Below are 15,126 nucleotides of genomic sequence, written 5' to 3' on the forward strand. Positions count from 1 at the left end.
TTTTAATTCATGAGTAAGTTTTGGTTGGGGGAAATAGACTAAACTGTTGTTCTGAGAGCAACTTTGAAGTGTGTGATGTGTGTGTGTGTGTGTTTTATGTATGTTTCTATATTTGTCACGGAGGGGTGCATAAACTTGTGTATATTTGGAGGTAAATGTCCAATATTAAATCATTTCATTCTCTGCTTTATATTTGAGCCAGGGAACCCCATTGAACTTGGAGCTCACTGATTGTGCTAGACTGACTGGACAGCAAGCCCCCATAATCCTGTGTGTCTCCCTGATGCTTGGATTACAGGCAGCCCCTGCTTTCTGTGTGGGTGCAGGGGGTCAGAACTCAGGTCCTCAGGCTTCTCCGGCAAGCACTTTACTAACGGAGCTGTCTACACAATACCTTGTTTTATTTCTTAAGACAGAAAATTGTCAGACTCCTGCTGATAGAAGCTCATCTGTTTAGCTAGGGAAGCCCTCGAGACTCACAGAGCTGGCTAAAGTGGGTCACAGAGGACCTGAAGATGGTTACTCGCACTTTTTTTTAGACAAATGTTGGCCAGGAGCAGAAATCAGGTATTAGGTACCTTCCGAGTCTACAGCCTTTTAATATTTGCTCAGTGTTAATCTATGATAAAAAATAAGTCAGGGCTTGTATCCCATAAGGAAAATGGAATTAGGACACTGTTTATCTTGTTTATGATAGAAATCTATACACTTGCTGTGTTGTCCATGTTCACTCATATAGTATCATTTGCCTGTTTTTTTTTCATATGTGTGTGATTACTTCCCAACAGGAGTAGAGTCTGAATTCTTATGGGTAAATAATAGACACATAGAAAAAAGCCTGTAATGATCAGAAGCTCAGAGGGTATGGAAGCATGAGGTCTGTGTGGCTACCATATAATAAAGAAAGCTGGGGTGAACAGACTTCAGTGTTCAGTTACCAGTTTACCTTAGGGAGCCCTACTCTAAGCTGTGTAGACTTCATGTAAGTAGCAGGTCATACTGTGAATAGAGTACATGATCTATATTAGCTTCCTTTGAAATTGTATATATTGATATTTTATTTATTTATAAACATAGGAACTCTGCTTCTTTTTTTGTAAATTAGAAATATTTTCTTTTTGGGGGGGGCTGGTGAGATGGCTCAGTGGGTAAGAGCACCCGACTGCTCTTCCGAAGGTCCGAAGTTCAAATCCCAGCAACCACATGGTGGCTCACAACCACCCGTAATGAGATCTGATGCCCTCTTCAGGTGCGTCTGAAGACAGCTACAGTGTACTTGCATATAATTAATAAAAAAAAAAACTAGAAATATTTTCTTTTTTAATATTTTTATTAGGTATTTTCCTCATTTACATTTCCAGTGCTATCCCAAAAGTCCCCCATACCCTCCCCCCCACTCCCCTACCTACCCACTCCCCCTTTTTGGCCCTGGCGTTCCCCTGTACTGGGGCATATAAAGTTTGCAAGTCCAGTGGGCCTCTCTTTCCACTGATGGCCGACTAGGCCATCTTTTGATACATATGCAGCTAGAGTCAAGAGCTCCGGGGTACTGGCTAGTTCATAATGTTGTTCCACCTATAGGGCTGCAGATCTCTTTAGCTCCTTGGGTACTTTCTCTAGCTCCTCCATTGGGGGCCCTGTGTTCCATCCAATAGCTGACTGTGAGCATCCACTTCTGTGTTTGCTAGGCCCCGGCATTGTCTCACAAGAGACAGCTATATCTGGGTCCTTTCAGCAAAATCTTGCTAGTGTATGCAATGGTGTCAGTGTTTGGAAGCTGATTATGGGATGGATCCCCGGATATGGCAGTCTCTAGATGGTCTATCCTTTCATCTCAGCTCCAAACTTTGTCTCTATAACTCCTTCCATGGGTGTTTTGTTCCCAATTCTAAGAAGGGGCAAAGTGTCCACACTTTGGTCTTCGTTATTCTTGAGTTTCATGCGTTTAGCAAATTGTATCTTATATCTTGGGTATCCTAAGTTTCTGGGCTAATATCCACTTATCAGTGAGTACATATTGTGTGAGTTCCTTTGTGATTAGGTTACCTCACTCGGGATGATGACCTCCAGGTCCATCCATTTGGCTAGGAATTTCATAAATTCATTCTTTTTAATAGCTGAGTAGTACTCCATTGTGTAAATGTACCACATTTTCTGTATTCATTCCTCTGTTGAGGGGGAACTCTGCTTCTTTAATGAGGAGCCAGGGTAGGAGTTATGCTTTTGCATCATGCTGTGCAGTAGATAACCAGTTGAGTTTCATTTTCTTCTATCTTTTGTCATTTTTAAGCTATCTTTGAGTATATTAATATTATTTTTCTGAGTGATATTAATTAGAATGCAAACAGCATTTTATTTTTGTATGAATTATACATGTATCTGATTAAGCTCTGATTTTAATACTGAAGGATTATTTATTGCTATCCTCATAGGGACAAAAACAAGAGAGACCCTATATCAACAAATTAATTGGTTTTAATATGTATTTCATGTGTGTGTGTATGCATATACACTTGCTCACACACATTGCACAGTAAATGTGTAAAAGTTTAGAGGACAGCTTTGAGATGTCAGTTGTCTTCGACCTTGTTGATGTAGGGTCTCTCTTGTTTTTGCTTCTGGCCTGCATACTCCAGGTTAGCTGGCCCCGTGAACTTCTGGGCAACTCTCCTTTCTCTGCCTCTCACTTAGTATAGCAATGCTAGGATTAGAGATGCAAACCATACATTCTGGTTTTATATATGAGCTCATATCTATAATTCCAGCACTCTAGAGGTAGAGGCACAGTGATCATCAGAAGTTAAGGTTATCATAACAGGTACAGAGTCTAAAGCCAGTTTATGCTAAAGGAAGAGAAAGAAACGTGAAACTTCTTAGTTGTTCTTCATAACATTTCCCTTCCCCTTCATTCCTTCTTTTATGGCTCTAGCTAGTCAAACTGCATCCTTTGGAGCTTTAATCTTTTGCTTCATCATAGTTATTACTAAGTTTTTGAGACAGGATCTCACTATCTAGACCAGGCTGGCCTCTAACTAACAGAAATCCACTTGTCTTTGTCTCCCAAGTGCTGGGATTAAAGGTGTATATCACCATGCTTGGGGCTATTATTATTATTATTATTATTATTATTATTATAATATTCCAATTTTGCTACTATAATGAAGCACCAGGTACAGGCTACTTTTTGAATAAAGTGATTTTTGGCTCATGTTTATGGAGGCAAATAATCAAGAAGCCTCACATAGTAATAATCTTGCTGGTAGGATTCCAAGTTGGCAAAGAACTTGACAGAGCATCATCCACAATGGGCTGGGTCCTCTTCCATCAATTACCAATTAAGAAAATGCCCTATAAGATTCCCTGCAGCTCCATTTTGTGGAGTGTGGAGGCTTTTTTTTTTTTTTTTTTTTTTTTTTTTTTTTTTTTTTTGAGACACGGTTTCTCTGTGCAGCCCTGGCTGTCCTGGAACTTACTCTGTAGACCAGGTTGGTCTCGAACTCAGAAATCCGCCTGCCTCTACCTCCCGAGTGCTGGGCTTAAAGGCGTGCGCTACCACGCCCAGCTGGAGGCATTTTCTTACCTAGCTTGTGTCAAGTTAGCATTAAACTATCCAGCCCAGTTCCTCAGGTGATTCTACTATGTCTCTAAAGCTGGGAAGCAGTGATCTGTTTCCAGTGTGTTTAAAAGAGAGTTGTAGTACAAACTAGATCCACTGTTAAATCTGTGCCCGTGTAGCTACTGAGCCAGAGATTGACTATTCATGAAAGGATATGGGAGACTCCCCACAGAAAGTGGGCGCTTTCATTGAATTTCTTATATAAGCTCTTTATTCTTGTCCCCCAGACACTGAAGTTTCATCATAAAGTTTCAACCTCATTACTTAGTATAATTGAGGGTGTTTTAAAATATACTTGTTCAGAGCCGGATGTGGTAATTAATATACATCCTATAATCCCTGAAACCTAGAAGGCTGAAGTAGGAGGAATGCCATGATTTTTGATTGAGACCAGTCTGGGCTACATTGTAGAATGATCCTTTCTCAAAAAGCCAAAATAAACAATAAAATAAAATTCACTTGTTCAGTTAAGTTTTAAAACAGATGGCTTCCCTTAGAAAATTTGAATTTCAGTAATAGTTCTTAACAGTATCCATGAATAATTGACTAATATTAATTCATTAATATTCTAGTAGAGTGCTTCAGGCTAATAAAATTCATTTAAAAGTGAGGTTTTGCTGCAGCTCAAGGGTAATGGGAAGCTATTCCCACCAACAGTAAATTAGTGAAGGGTGGGGTTAGCCTGGTGGTTGCTTGCTCAGTATCACTGGTTTTTAATTTTTGTATTGACAAATTGTATTTCAGAGGCATACATTTATCTGAATGTACTTGCCTTGGCAAGTGTTGCTACATCTAGAATGGGAACAGGGGTATTTCCAAAACATTCTTTTTTGTTTAGCTCTATCCCAGGGCTTCATACTTGAGCCAGATTTGTTTTCTTCATAGTTTAAATGTCTTTGTTTTGAGGTTGTTGTTGATTTACATGCAGTTATGGAAAATCTCATACAGAGAGATCTCCAAATTATAATGCAATGCCACAACAAATGTGTTTATATTAATGTAGTCAACATTGAGGCTCCCTCTATCACCACAAGGACCCCTTTCTTGATGCCCATTATAGCTTTCTACTTCCTATTCCCCTGCCTCCACAATCACTGGTAAGCACAGTTCTGTCGGCCACCCGATCTTACGGAGGCTTACAGGATAAGGTTATGTGTCTAGGTTTTGATAAAGAGAAAATAAAGGTCCACATGTAAAGCACAATAGAATAAAGGATGGTTATATAGGAAAACAAACCTTAGAATTTTAGGTGACACAGAAAGACTTTCTTTGGAGTTAAATCCTTGAGTGTATTATTTCTTTAGAAAGCGTTTCCTGCATTGGTGGTTGTGATAATCTCACATGATTCCTCTGTCTTAAATTTAGCTGTTTTGTTGTGGGTAGTATCTGATCAAGTCCGTGGACATTTCATTTATTTTCCAACTCTTTTTACATTGAGATGAGCCCAAAGGTCTCTTGTTAGCCTCTGGAAGTTTGTCAGTAGTCAAAAGGTAAAAGCTGGAGATAAGTTGTTTAGCTTTTCTTTAAATAGAAAGTTCTTGAAACGTTTAGACCATTAAATAGGAGAGACATATATGCTGTGAGGAGGAAGAGGGAGGAGGAAGAGGGAGGAGGAAGAGGGAGGGGTTGGGACCTTAGCTTTCTTAGCCAGTGTTATAGTTAATGTTCTATTAATGTGAAGAGACATCATGACCAAGGCAACTCGTATAAAACAAACCATTTAGTTGGGAAACTTGCTTACAGTTTCAGAGGCTTAGTGCATGATCATCATGGTGGGAAGCAGTCAGACTTGGCACTGGAGCAGTGGCAGAGAGCTTTACATCCTGTCTTCACAGTTGGCAAAGGGGGTGGAAAGGAAGAGGGAAGGGACCTTTGAAACTTCAAAGCCCACTTACAGTTGCAAACCACCTCCAACAAGGCCACATCTTCTAATTCTTCCCAAACAGTTCCACTAACCTGAACCAAGTATTCAAATATATGAGCCTATGGGGGCCCCTCACTTGTCACTCAAACCACCGTACCCAGTAAAACTTCAATCCTGATTGAACTCACATACTGATTTTTTTCATCTGACCCAGAGTAACTAAACTTGAGGGGAAAGAGTCACAGGAATGACCTTTCAGGCTTCTCCACCATTTCTATGCAGTAGAATAGCAATCCAATGTGTGCTATGTGACCTAGGAACTGAACTTCTACTTGTTTGTCTTTGTGTAGTTCATGGCTGCCAAATGGATAGCACAGAGATTCCACCTTACCCATGTTAGGCTGTTTTGCTTTGCTTTGCTTTGTTTTGCTTTTTATTAGTGCAGCAAAGCTGAATTGCTTGCTTAAGCCATGAGGAACCTAAGTTGAGTCTTACAGCTTTCACCCATTCTCCAGCCAGCATCAGTCTCTAAGATAGCATGGAGTAAATATTTCCAAACCATCAGTCTGAGAGAAGAATAATGAGCTGAAGGGATACTTGCTGCATCTATGCACAGCTGTGCCCATACTTGGCTCTCAATACTGCCTATTTCATACTTCTCTGTCAGACTTGTACTTCTTTTCCAGACTTTCAGGCTCATGGGATCAGGATATGATTTGTTAGTCTGCTGAATCAAAGCACCAAAGAAGGTGCTACATTTCCTTTGAAAAACTGGTCATTGAAAGTGAGAGTGTTCGAGTCAAGTTCCCAGGTTAAATAGAATCCAGTTTGCCTACTTTTAACCATGTGACCTGGGACAAATTAATTAACCTTTTTGTACTCCTGTTTCTACACTTGTAAGATGTCATCATAGGGTGGTTGAGGCCAATAAATTCATATAGTGTACTTTGTTCATAGTGGTGTGTGTGTGTGTGTGTGTGTGTGTGTGTGCATGCGCGTGTGTAAAACGTAGCATGGATTTCAGGCTTGCCTTAAACTAGCCCTATAATTGAAAATGACCTTCCTGCCTTCACTTCTCAAGGACTGAGATTAAAGGCATGTGCTATCACCACGCGTGGCTGCAGTTGGTCCATAGTAACTGCTTGTTTGTTACTTCTGTTATGATGAAGCTGCTGCTGACCATGTCCCTGATCATAAGGAGTTTCTAGAAGGGAAACTTGTGTCTTACATGTGCCCACAAGAGGGCAGCCTGAGACCTTGCATGTCCATGGAACAGCCTTCTGGGGCAGCTTTTTGACCATTTCTTTTTCCTTCCAGTTTTTCTTTGTCTAGTTAAAGAGCATTTTGATCATTCCCCTGACTTGCCTCATATGTAAAGCAGGTTTCTTATCATCAAGACAGAGGCTCAGGTCGAGAGTAGGTACATTGGCTGCATGTGACTAGGCCTCCCAGGCTTTTTATTTTTTTAAAAGCTTTTCAGACAGAACAAATTATTCCGAGTGGAACTTAAGATAGAGACTAAAACCTAAATTAAGAAAAGACCTTATGTTTTCTTCTTATTCCTCTATCAATTTCAGCACTATGTGTGTGTGTGTGTGTGTTGTGTTGTACACCCTGTGTAAGAGGTAGTAGTTGGACCTAGGCAAACCTAGGGCAGTCCCAGTTATATATCACTTTAGAGGCTGCCAGGGAGAGGAAGTTACTTTTCTGTACAGGAAAGAAGGATGAAGTAAGGGCTTCACAAGTGGTATGGGAGCATGGAGTATCATGGATCTTGGAGCCTAGAAGGTGGACGAGGTTAAAAAGATGGCAGTGTTGGTGTTGGTGGAACGAGGGGCAGGCAATGTAAACTAGAAGATATTAGTGGAGGGGAGAAGTGGTGAGGTCAAATTAGATAAGGAGTTGAAGTCACATTGTTGACGGTTTGGAATGAGTTGGAGTTGGATCTTTAAATCCATGATGACATTCATTTTGTTGGCAGTATCATAATTAAGAACTGACTAAAACTAAACATGAATTATGTCAGTTTGTAGTCAAGGACTGAATTATTCTTGTAATTGTCCCTCCAAGGGACAATTAGCACTTATTTATTTAATCTTGAATTTAGAAAGTTTTTTAGGGACATGAAAGGAGTGGGGTATGGATATGGAGATGCAGGGATATTTCTTAGACATTTGGGGGGATAGGTATTATTCATTTCATCTTAACTGTTACAGACATTTGCATGCTGTGTACATAGAAGTATATTTATTTTTTGAAATTCTGAGATACTAAGATTGACATCAAAGCAAATTTGTCAGAACTAAAATTAAATTTGAGGGATACATTTTGCAGTGGTCTAAAGTACTTATATGTATTTGCCACAGTTGACTTATTTCAGAACATGAAATCTTTTTCAACTGTATAATATTTGATATCCAAAATCATATTCACCTTGTGGCTTTTGCTCTCCCCTAAACTATTCTGCCATGGACCTTCAAGCCAGATTAGAATAGGACTAATGAGTGTCTCTGCATACAGCTAGGTTTCTGTGTCACTTAATTGCATTTCTGACCCCTCCAGGTCAGGCCTTGGGACAAAGATTAGCTAAAGGACTCTTGTCAGCACCACTACACCACACGTTGGAAAGCACAGGTGGAAGCCATGACTGCTGCCCTTGAATTGTTGGGGCTGGCTGAGAATGTATGATAGGAAGTGAGTTCCTTGAAATGAATAGGTGACAATGGATAATGTGTATGTATGTCCAGACGAAGAGGGACATGTACCCAACCATCTCTAGCACTCAGTAGATAAAGAAGAATAAAAAAACTGAAAATTATGTTTTCTATCTCACAGGAATGGATGGATTTTTAAAATCAGATGAGAGACAAAGATTAGCCAAAGAGAGACGAGAAGAAAGAGAAAAATGTCTGGGTAAGTTGTATACTTTGGCTATTGAAGTTCACAAAAGTAGAAAAGTAGAAATGAGGTAATTTCTAAAGGTCTTTAGAAATCTGTGAATGACTGGAAAGAGAACTAAGACTGGTAGACGAGTCTAGAGGCTTGAGTGTGAACTCACACAGTAACTTGCATGATAACAAAAGCTGGAATTAATAAACCATTCACTCACAAAATATTGACCCTCCACTATATCCTAGGCAGGATGCTTGGAGCTATGGACAACAATTGCTGCCACTGAGGGGGCGGGGGTGGAGAGATGGTTCCATTGTTGTTGTTGTGTTGTTTTGTTTTGTTTTGTTTGTTTTTCCAGACAGGGTTTCTCTGTGTAGCCCTGGCTGTTCTGGAACTCACTCTATAGACCAGGCTGGCCTCGAACTCAGAAATCCGCCTGCCTCTGCCTCCCAAGTGCTGGGATTAAAGGCATGTACCACCACTACCCTGCCGTTTCCATTGTTAAGAATACTAACTGCCCTGTGCTCAGTCCAATGGACGGCTGTGAGCATCCACTTCTGTATCTGCCAGGAGCACAGGGTCCCCAATGAAGGAGCTAGAGAAAGGACCCAAGGAGCTAAAGGGGTTTGCAGCCCCATAGGAGGAACAACAATATGAACTAATCACTACCCCCAGAGCTCCCTGGGACTAAACCACCAACCAAAGAAAACACAAGCATATGTAGCAAAGGATGGCCTAGTCAGTCAGGGAGGAGAGGCCCTTAGTCCTGTGAAGGTTTTATGCCCCAGTGTAGGGGAATGCCAGGGCCAGGAAGCAGGAGTGGGTGGGTTGGTAAGCAGGGGGAGGGGAGGAGGGAGAGGGGGTTTTCAGAGGGAAAACTAGGAAAGGGGTTAACATTTGAATGTAAAGAAAATATCTAATAAAAATAAAATACAATATAATAGAAAAATAAAAGAAGAAGAAGAAAAAAATACTGACTGCCTTTAGAGAACACAGATTTGATTCCCAGAGCACACATATCAGCTCACAACTGTCTGTAACTCTAGTCCCATGGAATCCAGTGCCCTCTTCTGGTGTCCTTAGGCATTGCACATACATGGTACACATACACACATGCAGACAAAACACATACAAATAAATAAAACAAAACAGTTTCTTCCTCTGTCTTAGGAAGACTCGGTGTCCTTAGGTATCCACTATGTGCACTCACCTTCTCCTTGGAGATCTAGAAGGGCCATCCTCAAGAGAAATGAGAAAATGGGCACGCATTTTCTGCATTACAGCAGTATGCCCAGTGAGGAAGTCTTTTATTTTTTAACCTCTTGTTAGTTATAGATACCACCATGGAGTTCTGTGAGTTAGGTAGATGATAATTTCCTTCATTGAACTGAGATGAATAAGAAGCTGTTGGATTCTTGTTTGGCCTTCTGGACAGTTCAGGCACTATGACCCCCCAGAGAGCCTTTCCTTAGCCTGGCTAGGTAGAGGTAAAGATTTCTTAGTAAGTGGCTTGATGCAAAGACAAGACTTTGTACATCTTAATGCTTTGCTCAGATCACTGTGCATGCTCATTTAACACGATTTTGATTGAATGCACCCTAAACTATCATCATTCTAGCCACTCTATGAATTACCTATTGTATACAAGTTTGGCTTAATTATAGCAATAATAGTCATAATACCTATGTGTGGAAGTACTTTTTGTGTTTTACATGCATTGCATAATTTTCTTCACTATATTATTACTGCCACTGTATAACTGAGAAGGAAGCCAAGACAGAGCGATAACATAGTTATTAACATGCCCCATACCACTTAACAAATGGCAGAGAAGAGAGAACACCCAATCTCAGTCACTGCATCCTGGGATTTCATCAGGTTATTGTTTCTGTGTTCTTGGTCTTAATCCAACTTGCATGAGGAGCAGTTGGAGTGACACTGCTTCCATTTCTCAGCTGCTCGGGAACAACAGATCTTAGAGAAACAGAAGAGAGCCAAGCTTCAGTATGAGAAACAAATTGAGGAGCGATGGAGAAAACTTGAGGAGCAGCGCCAACGGGAGGATCAGAAGAGGGCAGCAGTGGAAGAGAAGAGGAAGCAGAAGCTCCGGGAAGAAGAGGTAAGTAGGGTCTCGGGAGCCTTCCACCCCAGCCAGCTCAGTAACTCACATAGGGCCAACGTGTTGAGGGCATCTGGTGTACTACCCAAGTGTCAACTGTGAGAGAGACCTGCCTCCAAATCTTGTCCTGGTGACATAGTGCGCCTTCTTTCAGCACTGTAATACAATGAGTTTGAGGAAGTAGCACTTGCAGAGGAGCAAAGAGGTTTTGCCATTTCATTCCAGTTTGTTGTACAACCCAGGGCAAAATGCTTGCCTTCTCTTGGCTCTGGTTTGCTTGTCTCTGCTGTGAGCAGTTGGATTTCCTGGTTTCCAAGGCGTCTTTCAACTACAACCTTTTCTGATGAAATTAAGAGACACGGCGGGCTTGTGGCTTGGATTTTGGGTGATAGAAAACTAAGTATTATGCCAGGAGGAGGCCCATGCTTCTGGAACAGATCAAGGCCAAAGCATATAATAAGATGATCCTGTTATTTACTGCTAGAAAATTCTGTTTGAATACAAAGATGCTAGTGCATTTAAATTTTAATGTAGCTACTCGCATTAATCATCCTTTCCAGTTACCTTTCAAAACAGAAATGGAATGCAATTATCTGCATGGAGTCCGTTATTACTAAGCTCTGGGAGTATATTTAGGAAGCATATTTGAATTATAGATTTTCTTAACAAGTGTATTTTAAGGATGTAATCGTACTCTTGTATATTCATAAGGTATAATGACTCATCTTTTAGTATGAATATAGCAGTTTGTCAATTTCCAACACTATAAAATACAGAGACTTTTATATAAATTTAGTGTTTTTAAAGTGTTTTTAAAGTCTCTGAATGCTTACTACTATATATATTTACTTTTGTTTTTATAATAAAATAACATATTATAAGATAAAACAAAAATTAACAATAAGATTTGGACAAGACAAGCAAACAGAAGGAAAAAAGATCCCAAGAAAAGTTTTTTAGAAAATCAGAGATCCACTCATTCCCACAGTCAAGAATTCCATATAAAACAGTAAACTGGATGCCACATGGTATGTGCAGAGGACCTGGTGTAGACCTTTGTAGGGCCTGCCCATGCTGTTCCAGTCTCTGTGAGTTCATATGAATTTTAATCATGTTGATGTAGAGGGCCTTGTTTTTTTTGGTGTAGTCCTCCATCCTCTCTGCCTCTCACACTTTCTGCTTCCCCTTCTATGGGGTTCCCTAAGATCAGAAGGGGAGGCGGTTTGATAGAGGCACCTCATTCAGGTATCTCACTCTGACTAATGTCTGCCTGTGGGTTTCTGTTTCTTCCTGTCTACTACAGGAGGAAGCATCTCTGATGAGTGGGAAACTAATCTATGAATAGAGGAGAGTGTCACCAAGAGCAATGGTTTTTGCTACATTTTTTTTTGTTCTTTTGAACAGTATTATTTGGTTTTCTCCTAAATCCCTAAATTATCTAGTCTCAGGTTCTTGGTCACCAAAACACCCATTTTAGAACAAAAGATTTGTGGCTGGCTTGGTGTTTATGTTTCTTTTTTGGTAGCATACCAAGTACCTTACTGTCTTGACCTTGCAGCGGGAGAGTGGGGAATGACTCTTTTTAGGTACTAGCTTGACTTCTCCATGTTAAGTGTTTTATGTAGGTGTTGTTTTCAGCTGTCAGTTTGCTGTCAGTTTGTGGAGAGCAACCTATAGTCTTGGCAACAACTTGAGTTGCTTCAGGATTCCCATGAGACCTGTTTGGCCAGCAGCTAGATAAAATGTAACATAATGCCATTATTTGAACTTTATTTAGTGATAAGAGATGGCCAGTCAGTACTCTGTCTAATCCATTATTTAGTTATTTCATTTAAAAAGCCTTCATTCACACACACACACACACACACACACACACACACACACACACATATGGAAGCTTCTATTGTATTAGTTTAAGCTGTCTTTCCCCATATTCCCTCCCATCTTCCTCTTCCCCTATTTGATCCCCTCATTCCAGCCAAACCATCATCTTTCCATAACTATCTGTTCTATTCTACATTACTAAGGAGATCTGTCTTTATCCCCCAGTCACATACTCTATACCTAACCTCTGTGTTTCTACAGACTGTAGCTTGGTTATCCACATATAAGTGATCATATAGTCTTTTTGGATTTGGGATACCTCACTCAGGATGATTTTTGTTGTTGTTGTTTTAATTTTTTATTTATTTTATGTATATGAGTACATTGTAGCTGTCTTCAGACACACCAGAAGTGTGCATCAGATTCCATCATGTGATTGCTGGGAATTGAACTCAGGACCTGGAAGAATAGTCTTAACTCTTAACTGCTGAACCATCTTCCCAGCTCCCATGGTTGGTTACTTTCTAGTTGTATTCATTTACCTGTGAATTTCATAGTTCTTAATTGCTAAGTAATACTCCATTGTATAAATATACCACATTTTTTTTATCCATCCTTCTTCAGAGACATTGTGGTGGTGTGAATATGTTTAGCCCAGGGAGAGACACTATTAGGTGTGGCCTTGTTGGAGTAGGTGTGACCTTATTGGAGGAAGTGTGTAACTGGGAGTGGGCAATGGGACCCTCCTCTTAACCACATGAGAACCAGTCTTCTGTTTGTCTGCGGAACAATATGTAGAACTCTCAGCCTCTCCTATGCCATGTCTGCCTAGAAGCTGCCTTGATGGTAATGGATTGAATCTCTAATCCTGTAAACCAGCTGCAATTAAATGTTGTTCTTTATAAGAGTTGCCTTGGTCACGGTGTTCTTTACAGCAATGGAAACCCTAAGGCAGACATATAAGTTGTTTTAGTTTCTGGCTATTATGTATAGATCACCAATGAACATGGTTGAGCAAGTGCCCTTGTGGTAGGATAAAATGTTCTTTGGGTATATGCCCAAGAGTGCTTTAGCCAGATCTTTAGGGAGATCAATTCCCAACTCTCTGAAGAACTGCCACATTGATTTTCATAATGTCTGTATAGTCCACCAGCAATGGAGGAGTGTTCCCCTTGCTCCACATCCTCACCAGCATGAGCTGTCGTTTGTGTTATTGATCTTAGCCATTCTGACAGACAAAAGACAGAATCTCAAAGTAGTTTTGATTTGCAGTTCCTTGCTCATTAAGGACGTTGAACATTTCTTTAACTATTTCTCAGCCACTTGAGGTTCTTCTGTTGAGAATACTGTTTAGGTCTATGGCCATACCACCCTGAACGCGCCCGATCTCGTCTGATCTCAGAACCTAAGCAGGGTGGGGCCTGGTTAGTACTTGGATGGGAGAATACTGTTAGATCTGCATCCCATTTTTAATTGGTTTACTTGTTTTTTGATACCTAGGTTTTTTTTGAGTTCTTTTTATATATTGGATATGAGCTCTCTATTGGATCTGTAATTGGTAAAAATATTTAGCATTGTATAGGCTGCCCCTTTGTCTGAATGACAGTGTCCTTTGCTATACAGAAGCTTTTCGGTTTCATGGAGTCCTATTTATTAATTATTGATCTTAGTGCCTGAGCTCTCAGTGATTTGTTCAGAAAGTTGTCTCCCATGCCAATGTATTAAAGGTTATTAGCCACTTTTTCTTTTATCAGGTTCAGTGTATCTGTTGTTGTTGTTGAGGTCTTGGATCCACTTGGACTTGAATTTTGTACAGGGTGATACGTACAGATCTATTTACATTCTTCTACATGCAGAGATCCATTTTGACCAGCACTAGTGCAGGTTCCTGGAGTCATTATAAAAAATCAGGTGTCTGTGGGTGTGTAGATTTATATCTGGGTCTTCAATTTAATTCCATTGTTCAACGTGTCTGTTTTTGTGTCAATACTATGCTTTTTTTTTATTACTATAGCTCTGTTGTACAATTTGAAATCAGGGATGGTGACTTCCCCCACAGTTCTTTTATTACTCGGGATTGTTTTAGCTATTCTGGTTTTGTTTGTGTGTGTTTCCATGTGAAGCTAAAACGTGTCCTTTCAAGATCTGTGAAGGTTTGTGTTAGAATTTTGATGGGGATTGCAATGAATCACTAGATTGATTTTTCTTTTGTAGGATGGCCATTTTTGCTATGTAATCTTACTGATGTGTGGGAAATATGTCCATCTTCTGATGCCTTCTTCAGTTTCTTTTTTCAGTGAGTTGAAGTTTTTATTATACAAGTCTTTCACTTCCTTAGAGAGTTATACCAAGATATTTTAATGATTTGTGATTATTATGAAAGTTTTTGTTTCCCCAATTTTCCTGTCATTTGTTTGTAGGAGGGATAGTTTTTATGTTAATTTTTTATCCAGCTACTTTGCTGAAAGTGTTTATCAGCTATAAGAATTACCTGGAGGTGTTTTTAGGTTTATTAATGTATACTGTTACATCGTTTGCAAATAAAGATACTTTGGCCGGGCGTGGTGGCGCATGCCTTTAATCCCAGCACTTGGGAGACAGAGGCAGGTGGATTTCTGAGTTCGAGGACAGCCTGGTCTACAGAGTGAGTTCCAGGACAGCCAAGGCTATACAGAGAAACCCTGTCTCAAAAAAACAAAACAAACAAACAAACAAACAAACAAACAAAGACACAAGATTTCTAAAGATATCTTGACTTCTTCCTTTCTAATTCTTACTTCCTTAATGTCCTACAGCCCTCTTATTGCACTA

At 40.0% G+C, this 15,126-nt stretch overlaps 1 protein-coding gene across 10 annotated transcripts in view; it reads left to right on the plus strand.

The window, feature by feature from the left end:
• Nucleotides 1–15,126, plus strand: part of Map7d2 (MAP7 domain containing 2) — an 84,467-nt gene that overhangs the window by 21,116 nt on the left and 48,225 nt on the right. For all 10 annotated transcript variants that reach the window (XM_017318641.2, NM_001081124.2, NM_001359310.1 and 7 more), the window contains exons 2-3: nt 8,316–8,393; nt 10,328–10,491. In XM_017318641.2, coding sequence (XP_017174130.1) covers nt 8,316–8,393; nt 10,328–10,491 — 242 coding nt within the window. The remainder of the gene's footprint in view (nt 1–8,315; nt 8,394–10,327; nt 10,492–15,126) is intronic.

The sequence above is a fragment of the Mus musculus genome, chromosome X (assembly GCF_000001635.26).
Source record: "Mus musculus strain C57BL/6J chromosome X, GRCm38.p6 C57BL/6J".
NCBI lineage: Eukaryota > Metazoa > Chordata > Mammalia > Rodentia > Muridae > Mus > Mus musculus.